The 21,825-nt window shown below is 37.0% G+C and overlaps 2 protein-coding genes across 2 annotated transcripts; one reads left to right on the top strand and one right to left on the bottom strand.

The window, feature by feature from the left end:
* The first annotated feature begins 1,894 nt into the window (after positions 1–1,894).
* cdhr2 (cadherin related family member 2) lies at positions 1,895–17,632 on the top strand. The gene is made up of 31 exons (XM_079891977.1): positions 1,895–2,133; positions 2,624–2,689; positions 2,932–2,997; positions 3,111–3,250; positions 3,399–3,452; positions 3,532–3,621; positions 5,017–5,106; positions 5,192–5,311; positions 5,524–5,667; positions 6,100–6,175; positions 6,364–6,476; positions 6,666–6,884; positions 7,011–7,166; positions 7,816–7,974; positions 8,057–8,118; positions 8,304–8,547; positions 8,702–8,941; positions 9,196–9,268; positions 9,405–9,989; positions 10,487–10,558; positions 10,688–10,737; positions 10,908–11,065; positions 11,352–11,445; positions 11,532–11,620; positions 11,727–11,795; positions 12,423–12,570; positions 12,752–12,873; positions 13,343–13,456; positions 13,563–13,646; positions 16,084–16,147; positions 16,764–17,632. The coding sequence occupies exons 2-31, from the start codon at positions 2,638–2,640 to the stop codon at positions 16,920–16,922; spliced, it is 3,906 nt and encodes a 1,301-aa protein (XP_079748103.1). The 5' UTR covers positions 1,895–2,133; positions 2,624–2,637; the 3' UTR covers positions 16,923–17,632.
* A 23-nt stretch (positions 17,633–17,655) lies between these two features.
* Positions 17,656–20,724, bottom strand: gprin1 (G protein regulated inducer of neurite outgrowth 1). Its single transcript, XM_079891976.1, has 2 exons — positions 20,541–20,724; positions 17,656–20,107 (listed from the first exon to the last, which is right to left on the bottom strand). The coding sequence occupies exon 2, from the start codon at positions 20,021–20,023 to the stop codon at positions 18,422–18,424; it is 1,602 nt and encodes a 533-aa protein (XP_079748102.1). The 5' UTR covers positions 20,024–20,107; positions 20,541–20,724; the 3' UTR covers positions 17,656–18,421.
* Between the last annotated feature and the right edge of the window lie 1,101 nt (positions 20,725–21,825).

Here is a 21,825-nt window from a genome sequence, read left to right as displayed (position 1 = left end):
TTATGTACTATTCTAACACACCCACATTCTTTAAAGTCATAGGCCACACAAATTTGCCACAGAATAACTGTGAAAAAGAAAAATCGCTAGAACAAAATTAAATAACCTGTTAAACATGAAAGTATTATGCAATCATTTAAGACATGTTTTCATATATAGAACCTTTTCACATAAAGGGTTCTTTAAAATTGAGTCAAGAACCCAGAAACCAACTGAACCTGTTTTATGAGTGTATACACAGACATACATACGCTTAGTGGTCCAGGTAAACCCTACGTTATGAGGACAAAATGTCCCCACAAAAAGGCAAATATCCAAAATCCTTGTTTGTGTGGGACATTTTTTTGGTCCACGTGAGGAAAACTGCCTATAAATACACTAAATAATAAACTAAATAATGTGTTTTTTTTATTTTTTTTATGTAAAAGTGCAGAAAGTGATGGGAAGGTTTAGGGGTAGGGGATCGAATATACAGTTTGTACAGTACAAAAATCATTTTGTCTATGGAAAGTCCCAAAACATGAAAACACAACATTGTGTGTGTGTGTGCGTGTGTGCGTGTGTGTGTGTGTGTGTGTGTGTGTGTGTGTGTGTGTGTGTGTGTGAGTGTGTGAGCGTGTGTGTGTGTGTGTGTGTGTGTGGGTGTGGTGGGTGTGGGGGGTGTGTGTGGGGGGGGGGGGGGGTCCAGGTAAACCCTACGTTATGAGGACAAAATGTCCCCACAAAAAGGCAAATATCCAAAATCCTTGTCTGTGTGGGACATTTTTTGGTCCCAATGAGGAAAACAGCCTATAAATCAGACTAAATTATGTTGTTTTTTTTAATGTAAAAGTGCAGAAAGTTTTCTGTGATGGGAAGGTTTAGGGGTAGGGGATAGAATATACAGTTTGTACAGTACAAAAATCATTTTGTCTATGTAAAGTCCCCATAAAACATGAAAACACAACATTGTGTGTGAATATGTGTGTGTGTGTGTGTGTGTGTGTGTGTGTGTGTGTGTGTGTGTGTGTGTGTGTGTGTGTGTGTGTGTGTGTGTGTGTGTGTGTGTGTGTGCGTGCGTGCGTGTGTGTGTGTGTGTGCGTGTAAGTGGAGAAATAAATAATATTTTCATACTAAGTATAATATTTTATTCAATGATACAGATATACTATTGTATAAAGCACTGATCTATTTAAATTATTTGTATATAAGTGGTATAAAGTTCTGATGCTCAATAGAATTAATTTACTATAGGATTAGTTGATCTTCAGGGCTCGAGTGGGTTTAGTCTGATCCCTCATTCCACAGCATGTCCAGTATGTAAAACACCAAACAATTAGAGACAAACAAACACAAGTTTTTCCGTCAGTCCCAGGAGAAAGTTCCTCCATTGTTTTTGTTTGGTAGGCCTAGTGTGGTAAAGATTCTCCCAAGGGAGAGTTATCTTTTGTCTTTCTCTCGTTAATTATGAAGGCCCACGAGGGAAGTGGGCTCATTAGAGCCGGGCAGAGAGTAGGGAGGTTCTTGAATAGCTAATGAACTCATTTGCTCCCTGGAATCTCTCACACCACATTTATGTCCAGCTCACTGGGGTGATGCCAAGAAAGAGGCAGAAAATAAAACCTGTATGGTTCAGTAGTTGGCTTAGGAAGCAGATGCTCTATAACACTTCACTAGAAATGGTGTTGTTGTCCTCTGGTTTCTTATACACTTTTTATGATCTCATCTAATCAAGTATAATAAAAAGGTTCCACTTATTTTCTATTCCATGCAGCCTTCATTAATCTTGTGTCTTTGAGTTTGCTCAGGAGTTGCTGAATTAATGTGTGAATGGACTGGATTATTCTAGACATAATCTGTTGTGACATTTGCTTGCCTACCCAGACTTGCTGCTCCGCTAAAGCATTCTCTGAACACTGTTTTAGGATCTGATACTGGTGCCACTGAGCAGCTTTATCATCTGTCTACAGGGTGCGAAGACCGAATTAAGCACGCAGGCTTTTCTCCCCAGCGTTGTTAATGATTAATGTTTACAACTGAAGGACAGTAATAGCCAGTGATGCACTAGACAAAGGTCTCATATATCATATATTGTTCCCTCATTTGAAGAACGCCACTTGTCGGAATAGCACTTATAAGAGCAGATTGGGCACGGTAAGTCTTCATCAACCATATCATTTTTCTCTTATTATATCTATTTATATTCAGTTACTGCCATTTAGAACAATAGCCTATATCCGGAATAAACTTTAACTCGCATAGATTACTTTTTCATGGTTTGTACTGAGATTTAATTCAATTTTGATTGCAGACTGATGATGTCTTGACAAGTCTAATTTACTGGTATTCTAAATGAAAAATTGCTGCAAGTATGTTATTTATGATATTCAACCATTCCAGGGCTTGAAATGTAAGAAGTCCCAAAAAATTTAAAAAAGACACATTTTGTTACTATTAATTACTTAGTTATTACAGTTTTGTTACTATTAATAAGTATTAGGTCTTGTGCTTTCTTTTTGTTCCATAACATTTGAAAAATAAACCATTATAGCAAAATAATCAAAGTTCTATCTTCTATCATTTTGAAGGTGGAAATGTTTTGCATTCAGTGGTGATTTTGTGTTTCGTTTCTTTGATATTACAGCTTTATAGACAGACATGGGGAGGATGGGGACACCTTTACTTCTCCTTTTCAGTTTTTTAGCTTCTGGTGAGTATCTGAGAATTAGTCAGTGTCCATTTCATATCAATAAGATGTGACTTGTTATACTGCACTAGCTCAAAGTCCAAATCTAACAATGATAGTCTTGAGTGGAGAGAAGCCAATGTGATTAAGTTTCACTGTCATTTACAGAGAAGAACTCGAAAACTTGGTTCTTTAAAATAAGATTTGTTTTCTTACAATTGCTTTCTTATGACTCACATGCTGGTTTATATTTGTGTTTTCTGCAGCGTATTGTAATTCTGTTCCTGTGATTAACATGGCTCTGGTAGAGCTGAGAGAAGATCTTGAAGTAGGTCTGTACATCAGCCCTATAGTTTCAGTCTCAACTCTTAACCTCAATCCCATTTTGCATTACTTTTTCTATGCCTGAATGTAACATTTTCCCAATGATCTATTAACCTGACAGGCGAAGTGGCATTTCAAATTATTGCATCTGATCCGGATAATGACCCTCTAAAATATGGCATCACTGGAACCGACGCTAGTTATTTTGACGCCAACAAAGACACTGGTGAAGTCAAGATCAAGAGTCTGCTGGACAGAGAGGTAGGTAGCTAGTTAAGAAGGTCTGCCTTCTATTTCTGAATTGAGATGAAGGACAACAATTGGGAATAATTTCCTAAACAATTTTATAATAATTACTCTTTATGAAAGACAATCAGTTACGTTTATGAATGTCTGTGTTTTCTTTCAGACAAAAGACCTCTTACTCATAGAGGTTGTGGTGAATGATGGCGTTTATGCGGATGTAAGTTGGGAATATGAAAGTATTACAATGGTCAGAAAATTCACTTTCCTGTATCCTAATATGATCTCTGCCCTTTTAGGTGACAAAAAGCGTTTATATTCCTGTGATAGATGCTAATGATAACAAACCTGTATTCAATGGTCTGCCCTACAACGTAGAGGTCCTAGAGGTGAGTTTATGAGCCCGTTATCCTGTGGTGTAATATATGGATGTAAAAATGTAACTGCTTACTTCTTTGAAGCTTCCTTCAATGTAACAACTTTTGTCATTTACTCACCCTCATGTCTTCCACAACAGGTTCGTTGCTTGGGTTGGAAAAGTTTATACAATGAAATTATATATTACTGAAATGTATATTTAATTTCTCCAAAAATATGTAGGCCCTACGCTAAATTTACATGTTCAAGTTGTAAACTCTGCAGTTATTATTAGCATAGACGGTTTGTTGAAATCTTACGATTGACAACAGCCCCATCTACTGGCCAGAACAGGTACTGTTTAAAATGTGTTTTAAAAACGCGGAGCTCATGATGCTAGGCAAAAAGCGAGTATAATAAAAGCAGCCAATATTATGTGAGTACTATATTTCACCAGTATTCTGTAGTCATTGCTCATTGCATAGCTTAAATTTATTTTTTAGCAAATCGCTCTAGCTGCAGATTACTGCTACAGCTTAGGCCTATATCATTATTAGGCATACACAGCAGTCATAAATCAGTACAGTTCAATTCTAATTTAATTGTTGAAACCTGGAAGCCTTCGAGATTACACATCTTTTTTTTTTTTTTTTTTTTTTTTCATTAAACAATATTTATAGCCTAATTAAATTATTCATTTTCTCGTTATTCATTAAAATGCATTATCAGCATCATAGTGCATAACAGTCATTGCCATTCAAGTCTTATTATAACTGGTAAAACCTGAAAGCCAAAGAAACAAAATATCAATATTGTTTATTTTCTAGACAGTATACAATATTATATCACCCAATATTACACACCGCCTAAATACTACTGCCACTGGGTTTGAACAAATCATTATTTTGTGAACTAGATCTGGTTGATCCGTGATTCATTCACAAATCCTCCTATTCTAGACTTGCATTTAGAAGTAAACAACTCACTTTATCCAAATATTATGAGTCTAAAACGTCAAATTTAAGTCTGAATGACAGAAGACTCATATCGTATAGACTCATATAGCCTACTCATATAGACCTTTATGATATTTTTATGGTGCAGTTGAGTCCACTTTGAAGCTTGAAAGTTTCAGTCAACATAATTTAACTGAATGAGTGACAAGTATATTATTCTGCATCTTCTGTGGAAGAAAGTCAAACGAGTTTAGGACAACATGAGTGTGAGTAAATGCTGACGGAATCTAATCGTTTAAGAGGAGTTGAGGTTTACGAGCTGTGATGGTGTTGATCTTGTGTGAATGTGAGCTGGGCTAATTCTGTAATCTACTCCAATTTAACTTTACTCTTTGTCTCTGAGCAAAGAGTAATCTCCAAGAATTGACTATGTGTGTCAGTTTTATTTTGTTTTCCTATTCCCTCCTTCAGAATGTAACTACGGGCAGTGAACTGTTCAGAGTCAACGCCACAGATGAGGATTTTGGCCAAGCTTCTATAGTGTCTTACAAAATTGATGAAGTATGTTTCCTTCCATGGCATAAATTGCATTTTCACTCTCACATCTCACATTAATTGTATTCATAACACAGTATGTTTGTCTTAGGTGGTACCGAATGATGCTAGCCTGTTTTCAATTTCTGCAACCTCTGGAACTGTTGTCCTGGTGGGAACTTTAAACTACACTGAGAAAAGCCCTTTCTATCAGATACGAATCAATGCATCTGTGAGTATTTATTTGTGAAGTAATCGTATTTAGATAAGTGAATCGGCTGTTTTTAGAAAATGATTGAGGGAAGATATCTGTGTATGGAATGCACAATCAAGTAGTAAAAAAAAGTAATCAAATAATTCTTACAAGCAAAACAAGCAAAAAGCAATCTGAAAATCTACATACATTGACTGTGTCATGTGCTAAGTGTTCATTGGTTTTGTCAGGATGGTGGTGGAATATTGCATGGTAAAGACGTGGTTCAGTCCACAGCAGCATTTGCATTCATTACGGTTAAAGATGTGGCGGATATCAACCCACAGTTTCTGAATCTACCTAACTTTGCTACTATTGCCGAGAATTCGGATGTGGTGAGTGGTGTATTTTTTGTTTTAAAATTAATTTTGTCATGCTGTATTTTACTACTTGTACATCACAATGCAAAAAAGTCAATGGTAAATGCAAATAATAAAATAAAATATAAAATTAAATTAAATTAAATTAAAAAAAGAAAAAAAACACTTGCAAAATAAAGACAGACCCACAAGTGTTTCATTGATTTGTACAGGCTGTATTGTTTTTTGCTTTGGTTTTTACAAAATTTGTTTTAAATTTTCAACCTTAATCGACTATGCAGTTCATATTAATACATTTCAATATTTATTTCAGTGTTACTTTGTAAGCTAAACAGTTTTGGTACTGTGTTTGGGTACCGCTTGATGTTGTCTAATGTAAAATCTGGTGTAATATATATAAATGACCTATCACCTTTGACCCTCTCACCATATGCTGTTCCATCTCAGGGTGAGCCAGTCTTTACTGTGAGAGCCAGAGATCCAGACACTGGGATCAACGACGCGATCCGCTACAGCATTGAAAGTGAGTCAGCTGGAAAATTTATTTTAAAGATGCACTTGAACTTTGAAATATGAACTTTATATTTTGTCTCTAAAATTGTAAAAACACTCCATTCACTGTGTTACCCATCATTAGTACCCTTAATAAAACAGCTTTTTCTTGGCCAATTAAATGGCCTTTTGTCTCTATTATTTTGTCATTTTACACAGGTACTAATGCACCAGACCTGTTCCAAATCAAGGAGGAGACTGGTGAAATATCTGTCAAAACTAAATTTGACCGTGAGGAGTTACTGGATGCTACTGTAGTACTGCGCGTAAAGGTGAGTTTACTGACTACTGAATTTGATGGTATCCTGTTATCATGATATCAGAGTGATTACTATTTGACGGCAACCCAATAGCACTGTATACTTTTAACTTTAAAATTTAAGTACCTATCATATTCTTTGATTTCTATGAACTGCACTTTTTTTTATTTTTTGCTCATTTGTTTTCTTCCTGTACTTTAGGCAAGTGAGACACACCTTAATGTGGATGGAGTTATTGCGAGCACAGTATCAGATTTAGAGATTTCTATTGGCGACATCAATGACAACGGCCCTGAATTTTATGAGTGTGAGGATGAAACCTGCACGCAGAAAAACAGCTTCACAGGCAAGGTTGATGAGCATTCATCTGCAGGACTGGCAGTAAATGATCTGAATATAAGAGTCAAAGATCCAGACCAGGTTTGTAGTAACAACACTTGGATGGTTTATTCTGAGAAGATTCTGTGTTGTTGTTTTTTTAGTTTTATTGAAATGATGACTGTTATGTTGTTTTATTTGTTGATGTTTAACTTATTTATGATCCAGGGGCAAAACAGCATGTTTAATCTCGAACTTGCTGGACCCGATAAGGATGCGTTCCATGTCAGTCCCAGCTCTGGCTTGGGAGACAGTGTTGTACAAGTGACAATAAAAGATTCTAATGCTGTTGATTATGAGAAGAAGACAGTAATGTATGTTCAGGTATGTATTTGAAGGTGTGTCTCTGGAGATTAACCAATTAAGATAACCAGTCTGTTACTTTGGAAGATGCCAGAATTATCCCAGCTTAGTGAAAAGGACTTTGCCTACTTAAGATCAATTACTTTTAGAGTGATTACAGATATTGAAGAGCATGCCAGGAACAAATATTGGAGACTTTACTGTTTTAAGTTAATCGCATCTACTTGGAAACTAGGAAATGTTTGATTATTTTAAACTGCATGGCAATTATGTCTGTAACTAGCCATAAAACAACAACAATTAACTTTATGCAAGTAGTATAATGTATAATTATGATGTTTTAGTCTTTGTGTTCACTACTTTGAATTTCACTTCTATGGTTCACAACATTTTAACTGAACTATTTTCATTGGTGAAGTCAATATGATAACAAAAAAAAAAAAAATAGCTGTCCATATTTTGTCAAAAATGTTAGTTACTCTAAATTAACTTCAACCAATGCTGCAAGTTTAGGATGAGACTATCTATTTTCCTAAACATAGTCAAACAGGGGTAGTGTTCAGGAAACCTCTTTGTAGTAGAAAAACGATGAACTTCACCAATCAAAAAACAACTGTTGAATCAAAATTCTGATAAAATGCACTTTTTATGCTTTATTATATCTTCCTAGATTATTGCTAAAGATGACAGTGCAGACTTCACCTCTACAGCCTCTGTCACCATTAACATCAATGATATAAATGACAACTCGCCTACATTTAAGGAGGAGGTTTATAATGCAGAAGTTTTTGAACACTGTGAAGATGGAACTTTTGTGGCTACCATTACTGTAAGTGCACTTGCTTTTTACCTTTATCTTGTCGTGGTGAGTAAAATTGTACCTTGCACTCACTAATGTTCTGCTTTGACAGGCAACAGATGCCGATGCCTTGGATGATGGCAAAATCACTTACAGATTGATGCCAGAAAGCATGTATGCTGAATATTCAGTCTGATATCATTCGGTTAAGCCAAAATTATTTACTTAGTCAGTGCAAGTTTCTAGCTAAATATGTGACTGTTCAGGGTTAAATGTATTTAAATCATACTGGAGCATAAAAAAGATGAAGATGACTTCAAATGTTTTTTTCAATTTTTTCCTTCTCAAATTGACTTTAGGCGGTCGTTATTTGATGTCTATGGAAATAATGGAACTATCTATGTAAAAAATGGAGCACGTCTTGACTGGGAAGGCACCAATTCCTACTCACCCACCCTGCAGGCCTTAGATTCAAACAACCAGACTGGTAGCATTGTTGTGATGATCGACATTATGGATATTAATGATCAGACACCAGAAATGAACAGAGAAGTTTATGAGGCCTATGTAAAAGAGAACAACAATTTTGAGCTTCAAATTAAGGTGACTTTATGGATGTAACTGTGATTGAAAAAGCAGCGTAGACATCTCAAATGATGAAAACAAATTGTGTGAATGTTCTGTATGACACTTTTATCCATGTACCTACCATGTAATAGAAGTCTCCTTATTTTCTATTATTTTGAATTTTTTATAGGCTATAGACGGAGATAAGCCAAATACGCCAAACAGCAAAATCCAGTATCACATTGTGGACAGCTTTTTCAGTAGTAACTTCACCATAGACCCAGACACTGGTCTGCTTAAAAACAATGGTCAGTTGGACCGTGAAGCCATGGACCCTCTTCTAAAGGGTTTGATTGATTTGACGGTGCTCGCTTCAGACATGGGCACACCATCCCGGTCCTCATCAGCCAATGTGACCATCAACATTGAGGTGAGAATCGGCATGTATAGAGTTAGAGATGTAACTGTGGTACTTCATGCAAGTGCCCCCGCAAAGCAAATTTAGTTAAGCTGAATTTGACCATTTATTGATGTGACTTCACAATTATACATATAAATTTGAAATGTGTATACCTTTGCATATATTTATAATTTATTTATATGCAGTTTTTAAAATAGATTTAGAAATATATATTTGAATATAATTCAATAATATAATGAATTAACTTTTGACTTTTTTCCCAGGATGAAAATGACAATCCTCCACAGTTCCTGGATCCTACTCCCAAACCCTTTCATGTAAAGGAAAGTGAAAGAGGCAAGTAGATTGTTGTGCTTTTTCTGAACAAATTTCATTACGATTTTAAGTAATTATTTTTATAAAATTATTTTCAATACCTACATAATTTGCAAAATATCTTGTGAAAACCGACACTTCTTATTGTCCCTTTTAGGCATATTGGTTGGCTCTCTGCTGGCTAGCGACGCCGACCAAACGGACTTTAATAACCGCATCATTTTCAGCATCACTGATGGAAGTTTTGGGAGTTTCATAATATTTTCTGAGTCCCTCGGTGAAGGTTACAGAGGCAACATCACGGTGGATCCTGCAGTTGAGCTGGACTACGAAAGTGATCGCAAGACTTTCAATCTGAAGGTGGAGGCCTCAGACTTGGGTCAAAACAAGGCTACAATTGAAGTGCAAGTGATAGTGGATGATGTTAACGACACTCCGCCTGTATTCCCATCCGGCATGATCCTGAATGTAAATGAGAACAGCAGCTTGCCAGAGCCTCTGATAACAATCGAAGGCAAAGATGTGGACACCAAACACCATCTAGAATATGAGCTTATTTCTACTGAATGCCGGTGCAATGGCACCACAGGGCCGTGTCCAGAGGAGTGGTTCAAAGTTGAGCGTAACGGCGATGTAAAAGCGATTAGTAGTTATGATATTGACTATGAGAAATGTGATAAAGTGTTCTTGACTGCCATGGTGGTGGATCTTCTAACTGAGAAGGGGAAGAACAGTACTGAAGGTGTGTTCTGTTGCTTCTTACTGTCTTAAAAATGTCTTTCTTTCCAGCATTGTTTTTTTTTTTTTTTCCATAGTATGTTTTGTTGTTAAAGGAATAGCTCATCTCCAAAATGTTCTAGTTTGTATAATTTTCTTTATTCCATGGAGCACAACAGGTGTTGTCCATAGAAAAAAATGGGATGATAATTTCCATTTTCCAATGTTTGCTCCATTTTGCTTTTAAATTCAATTTCTAACTTGCCATATCATGATTGGTCATGTGACACTCCTTTGTCATCAGTGATTTCAAACTTTGAACCCTAAAAATGAAGAAAAATACAGGACTCAAACAACATGAGGATGAATTATTATTTTTTTAGGTGCACTATTCCTTCAAGTTTAACATATCACATTTTAATTTTTTTTATATATATTTTCCCATCTCCTCTCTCATACTGACCAGTACCTTTACTATTGAGTGCATTAAATATTAATAAAATATTGTTCACCTGCTTATAGGGGTCGTGACTATTAATATTGTGGATATCAACGACAACGCCCCAGAGTTTATTGCCTCGCAGGATTTCTTTGGTAAAAAAAATATTACATTTTAAAAAATTGCACCGTGACCATGTTTTGATGTGAATTAAAGCATAAATGTATACTAAGTAAATGTATATTATGCTTTCAAAAAGTTTTAACATATTTCTGCTTCTCCAGTTGTAGTCATTGAAAAAGTAGACACGGGCACATCTGTCGCCAGAGTTTATGTAAGTGTGATAGTTTACTCATTGACAATTTGAGGTCTCTTTATATCTGTCACTCTTTGTACTGTAATATACATTTATCCACTGTTATGTAATTGTTTAAGTCAGAATGCAATGTCTCTACGTCTCCATAAAGTATGTTCCCTGTGTTTATTTCCTCTTACCCTATTAAGGCCAAAGACAGAGACACGGATGAAAAGAACAGGAAAATCAACTTTAAAGTTATCGAAGTGCTCTTTATTGGCAGTGAAGGGAATGAAACAGACAATTTTCTTGCTGCTGACTCTCCCGCTCAGGAAGATGCTGAAGGAATCTTCACTACACATTTAAGGTGAGAACTTAACATTTGGAACCTGTTTGTAATTCCTTTATGTAAGTCCTTATGTGATGCGATGCAACAAGTTTTCAACATCAAATTATTTGTCTGTCCACGTTGAAGGAAGTCAAAACAGAATCAGAAAATAGAAATTGTCACATGTGCGACAGTCAAAATGACGATGTGCCTGGTTAGGGAATAACTGATTTATTGCTTTACGCGTCACTGAGAACAAGTGATTGTAAACGCACAAAGAAACTAACTCAAGATAAACAAGCAAATGCCTCTTTATAATGTCCAGGTCCCTGCAGGCAATGACAAATAATAGAAAAGGGAAATACATGGTGGAGGTGGAGGCATCTGACGGTGTTTTCAGTTCCACCTCTGTGGTTGAGGTAGAGAATTTCCCCCCTTATAATTCATTCATTCATTCAGTCAGTCTTGTTTGTTTTGGTCAATTTCTAATTGCATTGTTTTGCAGCTTCTCACAGTTGACAGCTCCTACAGAGTCAGTCTCAGATTTAATGCGCCTGTGTCTGATGTCAATGAGAATTTGGGTAAAATCAGAAAGTAAGGAAATATGAATCATGATTATAGTTTGTTTATTTATTTAATACTTTTTTTTAAACAAAGATTCAGGCCAAAAAAGTAAATGTGTGTGATGTATCTCTTACAGTATTCTGACAAGTGCTACAAAAGCAACGGTGGAATTCTTTACTGTATATCGTGAGGATGGTGCTCAACGGTAATAATCCACCACCCACATCCCCATTTATACATATATACATACAGTAAACTAAATTGAATCTCACTAAACACATGTACGGCAGAAATATCTGAATTTTTCATTTCCTTCCGATGTTGGGATTTGTAAGATCCAGCAGGTGGCGTGTACATCATAGAATAATGAATCCAAGTCGGTTTGTATTCATTTATAGATTATAGACTGAGAAATTGTCATCCTTCACTCACTCTCATGTCTTTCCAAACCTGTATGACTTTCTTTCTTCTGTGGAACAAAAAAGGAAACTTTTTTTAAAGAATCTTCACTCTGTTGACTTAAACTATTAAAGTAGTTTTTGTTGACTGAAATAAAATATAAATATTAACTGAAAAAAAAAAACATACTAAAAACTTAATTACTATAAAGCTGAAATAAAAATAAAGCTAAATAGGAATATATATAAAAAAATGAAATTAACATGACATAAGGAAATATCAGAATTACTCAAACTAAAAGTACTGTGAAAGCTTAAAAAAGATTTCTATGTGAATTAAAAATATGAATAAACACTATAATAGTATATAAATTATACCAATAATAACTGTGGTTTCCATACAGTGAAAGCAGAATTTGTTATGTCCTTTGCAGAGCTGATGTGACGACTGTTGTGGAGGCATATTTTGTGTTCAGAAATGGCACGGCTCTTGACTATGATGCAGTGACCTCAATCCTGAATTCAGAGGAGGTCTATAGGGAATTTGGATACCAACTAACTGAGCTTGGATTTACTGGCATTGTAAGTAATTAAAAATAATAGGTTAATAAAAATAAAAATAATTGGTTAATAATTCCCCTTTTCAAAACACATGATGAATTGTGATATTCCAAAGGTTAAGCATGAAGGCCAACATTGTTGTTCAAAACATTAAGCATTACATTTTTTTTAAATACATTTTTTTTTTTTATTCCCTTAACAGTCGACAACCATTACTGAGTCTGGAGGAGTCAACACAGAGGTATTCATCATGATTGGTTTGATGGCTGCACTGGCGATCGTTCTTGTTGTAACAACCACCTCACTCGTGTGTATCAGAAGAAAGTAAGAACTGCTGAATTACCACCCATTATAGTTTAATGATGTTAAAGAAACACTCACTGTTGTGTTTGCATGATGCTTTTGGCTCAACTTATCAGTCTCTGATGTATACCATTTGTTCATATTTCACCTTTTGAGAAACTTTAAAGCCAGATTATAAAATATATGATGCTAAAATTAGCAGTCATGCCTCTGAAGTTGGACAGGAAGACATTGAAGCTCATGTAGGGTGAATGTAATATGCAGAGAACTTGAATGATCCCGTATGTTTCCAACATTATGCATGGAGCCAACATTATACAATACCCTCTGACCTCAGTCTGGGTCACAGACAGTACAAATCTGCTAACTAGTTTCAACAGATTCTAAAATAGCTCTTCTGATGTGCAGTGCACCCACACACACACACCCACGAACACGCAGGAGTTACTCCATCTACAACTTTACGGTACTGGTCTCTTTTACCCTTCAGCTACAAGAGGAAACTGAAGGCAGCCAAAGCCATGAACTCAGCAGCCACTGTGGTCATACAGAATCAGAAGACCGGGCCTGTTGTTCCTGGAACCAACAAATACACCAAAGAAGGGTGAGACAGAAATAACAAGCTACCTAAAATGCTGGCCCAGTGTAATATCATTTTGAACTGGCATTCAGCAGCAGGCTGGTGTATGAGATTGTCTGATATTCCACAGAGCAAACCCAGTGCTGAATATGAATATTGACACGGCCACAGACCTTGGCTTTGATGAAGATGGCTCCAGCGCAGACAGAGAGAGGTACCGTGAAAGTACACTATACACATCAAGCTGGGGATTCACAGTGTAAAAAAATGACATTTTGCATAGGAAAAAAAGTATCTTATGCTCACCAAGGCTGCATTTATTTGTTCAAAAATACAGTAAAAGTAATATTGTAAAATATTTTTACTTCATATAAAATGTCTTCCAAATAGAAAATAACTTTTCTATTTGAATATATTTTTAAATGTAATTTATACCTGTGATGCAAAGCTGAAATTTCAGTGTCACATGATCCTTCAGAAATGATTCTAATATGCTGATTTGGTGCACAATAAACTTTTTTTATTTATTATTATCAACATTGAAAAAGGTTGTGCTGCTTAATTTTTATTTTATTTTATTTTATGGATTTTTTGATGAATAAAAGATCAGCATTTATTTTTAAATAGAAATCTTTCGTAACATTATAATTGTATTCACTGTCACTTTTGATCAAATTAATACAGCCTTGTTCGGATGCGTACCACATTACTTCTGTTATGTAGATATGTTGTCTACACAATATATACTGTATTATTTACTTGTTCTAAGTAAAGCATACACTTTAAAAGCATGGCTTAATTCGGTGTTATATTGTTTGAGAAAGAATTTTTCAAACAGAATATTGCAAAGTAAACTTCAACTAAGTAGAAAATTACTTTATCTGGTCAAGTTAAAGTTACTTATTTTCTTTGATAATTTTATTTAACAAAGTATTCCATATGTGAAATTTACTTAAAAAATATGCGTGCAAAAACTTTTAGTAAATTACGTAAATTTTACTTATTGTTTTTTTAGTGTATTAGTTACATAATATATCATATTTGTCTGGTCTCTCAGGCAGTTTGTGATTGCAAATATTTATATTGGACAGTAAGAGGTAAAATATGATCTTATGCATATGCACGTCTGCTCTGAAATTATCTGGGCTGCATTTCCAGATAACGATGGATCTTAGCACTTACGAGCATTTTCTACGAGCGACTTTCACATGCGTTTCATAAAAACACACTTAGCATGATCGCACGGCGCTTGGCTTTAAGTGCTACTTAAGAGTCGCTGTCCACATGTCAAGTGCTGAAATGTCACCTTGTAGAATGGCTCGTAATTGTAGCACACGCTTGTATTTTGAAATGTTTAGCCTAATTGTTTTCATATGATGTGCATTTTCTATGAGGCCAATAATTCATAAAAGCACAAACCTAGCTGGTGGAGACACCAGCAAAATGGCTGAACCAAAAAAAAAGAAAAAAGAAAATACATTTTTAAAAAAGAGGAGATTCATGTTATTTTAGTGGAGGTGGAGCTATACAAACATATTATTTTCAGCAGGTTTAAGGGAAGTCATACAAATAAACCAAAACAAAACTTCTGGGAGGATATTGCTACAAAACTGACTGCAACTAGGGGCATTAAAAGATCAGGGAAGGAGGTCAGGAAGAAGTGGCATAACTTTGCCAGCCTTGCTAAAAGGAAAAGGGCACTGCAGAGGACAACATTTAATAAAACAGGTGGTGGGACCAATGATTCCCCCCGCCTCACAGCAGAGGAAGAAAAGGCCTTGTCACCACTTGGCGCAAGTGCTTCAGATGGCATTTGTGGTGGTATTGGCATACATGGAGGAGTAGGGGTAACTCAATCTGAGTCTGAGTCAGGTCCTTCATGGTCAGAGGATCTATCAGTTTCATCTGCCATCTCCCAGCACCTACCATCTCCTAGTCCTCCAAACAACCCTCCCAGGCCTCAGCCTCCATCTTCAGTTGTCCAGACTGCAGCCACAACACCTCAGCAGTTTGAGAATGTTTGTTGTTGTTGTAGTCAGGACATATGAGAGTCTCCTTACTTAACAGGGAGGAAGATGAAGAGGTGGTGGAGGAGGAGGAGAAGGACAAAGATGGCATGGGACCACATGATGGCCAGCCAAGAAATAGGCGACATGGCTGTTTTTCGTGCACGTCACCAAGTCATTGACAAATTTTTTTAGTTCATCCCTATATTTCCCCAGTCTTTGAAGCATATTGCATATTTTACTACACTGGAAGTGTTTGCATGCATATTTATCTTGTCATGGAAGCCCACATTATACTGTATCTACAAAAACCTTTTTACAATTGTTTTGACTACAAACAATACTGTGGTCCTCCATGACAGATGAACATCTGCTTGTATTGATATGTGGGCAATAGTAGATTATTAGTTTTACTAGCTATAGTTTTAGTTTGATGATGTGGTGATATTGGTGACCCCATATTTCTCAGAATCACACTGAATCACACAATGAAGCATGCTTTTGATTTTCTTTCAAGCTACATAACTGGTCCAAAATGTCTCTACTGGTAACTTGTTCCCCCATAATGTCACTTATGACTTCATACAGAAGATTTGCTTTGTGAGATTCTGATTATGTGTGTATGTTGTGTCTGTTCTGTTTTAGCCTTAACTCCCTGGACTACAACATTGATATGGCCATGACAGAGAAAGACACTATGCCAATGATGGTAAATGTAATATTAAAATTAATATTATATACAGTGGGGTGCAAAAGTCTGAGGCCACTGGTGAAAAACAACATAAATTTAAGTGAAGCAATGAATTAACATTAATGATGAATGAATTTGTGTTAGTATTTATATTGTTTATATATTTATTTATTTATTTATTTATTGCTTTAATACCAGCAGAACTCAAACTCCATGAACTCCTCAAATCATGCTGGAGAACATGATCATCAGGTTTTACATAAACTTGTGAATATCCAAAGAGCATCTTGTGCTTCAGTGGAAGCAAAAACATCTGATCATCTGACATCAGACCAATGGCTTTCACATTGTCATTAATTTAATTAGAAATTATAGAAATAGTGTAGCATTTAAAATATTTCTTATTCTTTTTACTTTGTTTTTTTTTTACCCTAAAAGTTTACAAAACCCTGAAGATATTTAGATCCGATTTTCAGTGTGATTGCATTCAGACTTTTGGATTCCACAGTATTTCAAGCATATTTACTGATGGTGCAAGGGTATAAATGCTGGGGACACAAGTGCATTTAAAGTCTTTATAAGCTGTTTGGTTATGTATGTTTTTTGAGTGCTTATGTTTTCTGTTGTGCGATAGGTAATTGAGGAAGAAGAAGAGGAGGAGGATGACGACAGGAGTGATTCTCCATACATTGAGCCTTTGGGCGCTGCATTGGCCCAGCGAGAGAAGAAGAGAGGTGCAGACAGCCCTGGTCTCACTTTTGCAAACCCTTCCATAAACACCACTGATCTCTAAAAAATCAACCTCTGACCTCCACCTGTCTGCCATTTTATATGTGGTTCTGCCAAAAAGGAGAAAATACTCAATTTCACACTATATATTGTATGTTTGGCCAAACTCTAACTCTAAACAAGACCTTTAAAGTTAAGCCATGACTTTGAATGCTGAATCAACAATGCACTTTGAAATGTTGAGTTGGTCGGGGGGGGGAAATTAAATGTTTGGAAAAGAACCATTCTCAATGCACTAAAAACAAGTGGTAATTCAAACAGACTTTGAAGCCTAATTTTACCTTTCATTATTTTTGTCATCATTTTCTATTCTTTTTTCATATTGAAGTCTCATCTCCAATATGTAATACCTAATCCTTCATACTGTTTAAAGTTTTGTTTTACAGAAGAATGGAACTCTTTCAAATTTTTACAATCCTTTTTGTATTATTTTTCTGTCTTTGAACAAACACATAAACTTATAAAGTATAAAACTGTTTGTGTTCTCTGCCAAATATTACCTGGCACTAGCCTGCTTAGTTTAGGTCTGATCAAAACAAGCAAAAAAAAAAAAAAAAAAAAATCATATCTTGCTGAGCCAGATTGGTGTCCAGGGTGTATATATCGTAAACTGTCTATATTTGGTGTATTGTTATATGTTCAAAAATGATTTTTATTATTATTATTTTGCTATTTTACTCAAATAAAATTGATCATGTTATCAAAATGAGAGACAAAATCAAGTGTTTGCTTTTCCCTTGTAAAGATTATTTATTTTCAAAACTATTCACTTCACAGCTCTCACAACATTCACAAAACATCACACAGAATGTAAGGCTTGAAGGTGTGTTTGTTACGAGTGTGCTGAGCTGAACTGCAAAAACAAGACAAATCCATTTAATATTACAGGGTTATACAAAAGCCAATAGAAAAAGAAGAATCTGAAACCCATAAAGAACACCAAACATTTGTCACGGTCAAAAAATCAGAGACGTCATCTATTACACGTTGCCAGAAACACCAAGAATTTCTAGGGTCGTTTTTGTCTAACACACAGTACTTGGTACTGTCACTCTATAAATGTATTCTACCACTCCTTAAATATACATGGTGAATTCATATACATGTTTGAAATATAGAAATTTTAAAGGTAAAATTATTTGTGTAAAATATTGTAAAAGGGCACTTTAAAAGTGATCCTCACTGACCACAACAACATCAGGGTGGCATGGTCTTGACAGAAGCAAGCAAATATACACTCATAGCAACATAAACTGGAAGGAGCCATTTTAAAGTCAAAGTGCGAGGAGAAATCAAGACGACTGTAATTGTTTGCAGTGAATACAAACTAAACCAAAAATGTTGATTATCCATACAGGGACCTGTTGTGGCGCAGTGTCATTTTTAAATGTCTTAAGAATGTTAAAGGGGTGTATTATCGAACAAAACCCAATCCTGTGCACGGCCAAAGTGCACAAAGCTGGGAGAGATTGTCTCAAGATGATTTCGACTTTCATGCCTCTCTTAGTTTTCCTCATCTTGACGTGGTCTTGAACAACAACTTGGTCGCCGGATGTTCCTGAACCACTGGCGAAAATGATTCTGTCGACGCCCGCCGCTCTGCACCGTCTTTTCCTCCTTTTGTTCTTTGGCCGGGCTGCTTTCACCGGGGTCTGGGATGGGGGGAGGACTGGAAGGCATCGTTGCGGATGTTTCAGTCAGATCCGCTGGCAGATCATCTGTCAGGGCAGGCAAGGCCGGAGGTTGTTTATTTTGCTTCTTTACCTGTTTCTCCAGGTGTTTCTGGATAGCCGTACCCAGCACTGCCACCTCCACCACTGCACCATACACCTCCCAAGTCATTCCCTTTTCGTCCCAGCTCACCTCCTGCACGGGTTCTGGAGCTTCCTCTGGCACCACCACCCCGATCCGTGGTTCCGGCTCTGGGATAACCTCAGGTGCGGTCAGAGTAATCGGGCTCATGGGAGCTGTGGCAACTGAACGTACTTCCACCTGCAAGCCCACCTGTAACTCTGCATCTTTTCTCTGGGCCACCTCTGTACTACACTTGTTGGCGAGTTTTCCAAAGGTGCTCGGAAAAATGAAAGCTGCAGAGCCCTCGGGAGGAGTCATGGGGCTGGTGGCCACTGATTGGTACATCACTTCCAGACTGACCTGGGTTTGCACATGCTGTGCGCGTCCAGGTGACCGAGTCACGCCAAGCGTCTCTTGCGCTGGCCGTACGGCATTCCTGGAGTCAGTCGATTCGATTTTCTGCAGTTTTACTTCTACGTCTTTAGGCTGTGTGGACTCATCTGTCAGACTGCAGACATTCACTTCCACAGAGGAGCTTGTGTTAGCATGTGTGCTACTTGCGTCTGTTTTCTGAGGGGTGCTTGAACCTTTTCTCCCAGAGTTTGTCTCATTGCTACTATCCCCAGGATCTCCAGGCAATCTTGGTTCTTCATTGGTGGTATTCTGCTCAGTTGATGCGTTGCTTATCACGCTGGTCTTCTGAACTTGACTGACCTCAATCATGTTCACCACCACGATGGAACCATCGAGACTCTCTTCCTCAGTCGCTCCTCCACCCTCAACGGAAGAGACAGTCTGGGGTTCAGTAGGGCAGCTGGAAGTCTTCTGCTCCCCAAACTCTTCCTCCTCCTCATCCTCCAATATACAGTCATGATTGGTCACCAGTATGGTGATCTCCTGGTTAATCTCCTGGTCAAGGTTTTGTCGGCCAAGCGCCAAGCATATCTTATCTGCTTGTTCCTCTGCTCGGTTGACACACCTCTCTTGTTTGCACGCTGACTCAGGTGGCTTATTGCTCTCTACTGCTGTTTGAGTGGAAGGTAAATCTTCTTCTAATCGCTGCTCATGTGGAATTACTGACTTGATCTGATCTGATGTAACCTCTGGGTCGGGTTGTTCCTGGATGCTGTCGCAGATCTCCTCTTGGATTGAGATCCCTGGGTTTTCAGATGCTTTTGACAGGCTTTCGTCAGTTACGGTGTCAATCATATGGGGCGAATAGTCAATACTTCTGTCATCTGTGTTTAAACTTGAGCTGGTCCCTGAGCCAACTTTCCAAACTTCACTTTCTGTCAGAACAGGACCCTCCATGGGATTAGAGATGAGTTCGTGTTGATCCGAGAGAGGGGCAGGAAATTGTCTGAGCTTCACGGTCTCACACCACTGATGGTTTAGCTGGAAAACATTTACATAAATGCATTAGTGCATTAATGTTGGTGCAATTATTAAAAAAATGGCACTTGACATGCATTAATGATAGCATACTCATTTTATTTGAAAACATATTACATTAGATAGAATTCATATCAAATCGTATTGTTTATTAATGATCTCAGACACTGACAAAAATCATAATTTCTGTTCTTGAAATTATTATTACATAAAATTGCATATAAACTTCAGCCTTATAATACTTAAGAAAGGAAGAATAGTGTCAGTTGTCAATAAGTCGATTCCTTTTTTATTCCTAAAAAAGAGAGATCCAATAATGTCATAGCTGTCTGATTCGGTTCATCCACACAGAGAACTTGCTCGGTAACAGTATAAAACCAAAACTACGACGACACACAATGAGACAGTTATTGAAAAACACCCCAACGACACATACCTCAACTGCACGACAGATCAAAAGCAGTATCCATGTTTTGAAAGATTTCACAGCCAAAGCATGTCTTCACACTCCAAGCTCCTCTTTTAGGTGCTCGAAATCAGAGGCAGGCTGTAGATGGTTTGTTTTCCAGAAGAATCTCAGTGGATGGTGGTCCTTGGATTTCACTTTGGCTGCGAGTACTGAAAGCTTCTGATTTTTAGTTTCCCTGGAAACCAGACTCAACCTGGCAGTGAGTGGTAATGAAATGACAGAGTATCCCTAGCTTTATGATCAGAAGCAAATCATGATTAAAATAGTTTTTTTTTTTTTTTTTTTTAAAGAGGGGGGGGGGGGGGGGGAGTCACGCATGGCTCTTATGTAATAAAAAATCAAATGAAACAAATTTACTTTGGAAGACAAGACACTAAAAGGGAGCACCTGTAATGGTTTTGTGATCTCTGGAACTTTTTCTTTTGAAATATATAGAATGAACTCATATTTTCAACATGTCACAGGAGACAAATCACTGTGTAAAGTGCTGGACAATCAATGTAGGTCACTATGCTAATGCAATGATAATATTCTTTCAATTTTATTGAACAACATGCAAGTTTAAGGCTGAATGGTAACTATAAAATGGCTTTTCCCAGGTTTTTTTGGATTCATGTATGTGGTTGCATACATTGCACCTCACCATGAGGTGGATTGTGTTCTGGAGATCTCTATTCTATCGCCTATGTTCTCACCATAGAAATCGAGGGCTTTTGCCAATTGCACGCACCCGCAGAATATTTGTTGCCTAGCAACCAGCCATGTACATGCAGGGGGGAGGGGGGTGTCTGTGCTCATGGTAATGGGGGGGGGGGGGGTTCAAAAAACACATGCCATCTTTTGATAACAACAGGATGCAGGCAAATGATGAGGAGGAGGAGGAGGTGGATAGGGATGTAAAAATGATGGGGGGTGTGGAGGTGGAGATTATGCCACAAGTTGTGGAGATCAACTGTAAAATAAGTCGCGGTGAGAAACCTTTCCTCAGGATGAAACTGTTTGACATTTGCGTCTACCACAGATATGAACACTAATGGGTACATCTTGTCTGCTTACATCTTCAGGGAATATCCATTAATAAACAGTTCAGGATATTTGTTTCATGTAGCTTTTATAGACACCTACACAATCTGGCTTTTTTGATTTTTCATGCCATTAATGCAAAATAAACATTCTTTGTTATATTTGTTTTTTAAAGGAACTGAACTGAAAATAACCAAAAAGAATCTATAGATTATTCTTCCTTGCAGCT

This window comes from Squalius cephalus (genome assembly GCF_949319135.1).
Source record: "Squalius cephalus genome assembly, chromosome: 14".
NCBI classification, from domain to species: Eukaryota; Metazoa; Chordata; class Actinopteri; order Cypriniformes; family Leuciscidae; genus Squalius; species Squalius cephalus.
Note: the sequence above shows the minus strand (reverse complement) of the source record. Positions and strands in the feature narration are given on the sequence as shown.

Bases quoted from the DNA above. Each gene is read 5' to 3' on its own strand.
- gprin1 (XM_079891976.1), bottom strand. From the start codon at position 20,023: ATGGAGGGTCCTGTTCTGACAGAAAGTGAAGTTTGGAAAGTTGGCTCA.
- cdhr2 (XM_079891977.1), top strand. From the start codon at position 2,638: ATGGGGAGGATGGGGACACCTTTACTTCTCCTTTTCAGTTTTTTAGCT. The intron at 2,998-3,110 runs GTCTGTACATCA...TTAACCTGACAG, and splicing joins GAGAGAAGATCTTGAAGTAG to GCGAAGTGGCATTTCAAATT. The intron at 8,548-8,701 runs GTGACTTTATGG...AATTTTTTATAG, and splicing joins ATTTTGAGCTTCAAATTAAG to GCTATAGACGGAGATAAGCC.